At 64.2% G+C, this 614-nt stretch overlaps 1 protein-coding gene across 1 annotated transcript in view; it reads left to right on the top strand.

Annotated features, from left to right (window-relative positions):
* Nucleotides 1-613, top strand: part of WIZ (widely interspaced zinc finger motifs) — a 57,755-nt gene extending 57,142 nt beyond the window's left edge. Inside the window, exons 12-13 of the mRNA XM_019470590.1 lie at nucleotides 91-283; nucleotides 454-613. Of these exons, the coding sequence (XP_019326135.1) occupies nucleotides 91-283; nucleotides 454-613 (353 nt within the window). The remainder of the gene's footprint in view (nucleotides 1-90; nucleotides 284-453) is intronic.
* Nucleotide 614: the final 1 nt, after the last annotated feature.

Genomic DNA, 614 nt, shown 5'->3' with positions numbered 1-614 from the left:
CGCCTGCGGTGGCGTGTTCGCGCTGCGCCGGCGGTGCCCTGCCGCCGCCCCGAGCTAACCCCTCCCCGCCCCCCATTTCTCCTATCCCAGAGTTCGAGCGGAGGCAAGCGAGGCCCCTGGACGCCCCGCTCCGCCGGGAAGAGGAAGGGGCCGAATTCCAACAGAAAATGGAGGAGACACGGCAGCCGCCGCCGCGGGTGAGGCCGGTGCCTTCCCTGGTCCCTCGCCCGCCGCAAACCTCCTTGGTGAAGTTCGTGGGGAACATCTACACCCTCAAATGCAGGTAGGTCCTCTCGGGAAAGGGGGGTTTCATTCCGTATCCCTAGGGATCCTCTTTCCTGGCTGGAAGCGCTGCCTTTCCCTGCTCCGCGGCGTGGATCCCTCTTTTTGGGGGCTGTCTCCACCCCTTCCCCCAAAACCGTGATTCCCGAGCTGGTGCCGTGTCCTCCGTAGGTTCTGCGAGGTGGAATTCCAAGGTCCCCTCTCCATCCAGGAGGAATGGGTACGGCATCTCCAGCGACACATCCTGGAAATGAATTTCTCCAAAGCGGATCCTTTACGGGGCGAAGATCCCCCCCCACCCGAACCCCCCACCCTCGCCGAGGCTCAGTAAC

This window comes from Aptenodytes forsteri, unplaced genomic scaffold (assembly GCF_000699145.1).
Source record: "Aptenodytes forsteri isolate BGI_AS27 unplaced genomic scaffold, ASM69914v1 Scaffold687, whole genome shotgun sequence".
In the NCBI taxonomy this organism is placed as follows: domain Eukaryota; kingdom Metazoa; phylum Chordata; class Aves; order Sphenisciformes; family Spheniscidae; genus Aptenodytes; species Aptenodytes forsteri.
This window is presented reverse-complemented; position numbering and strand designations above follow the sequence as displayed.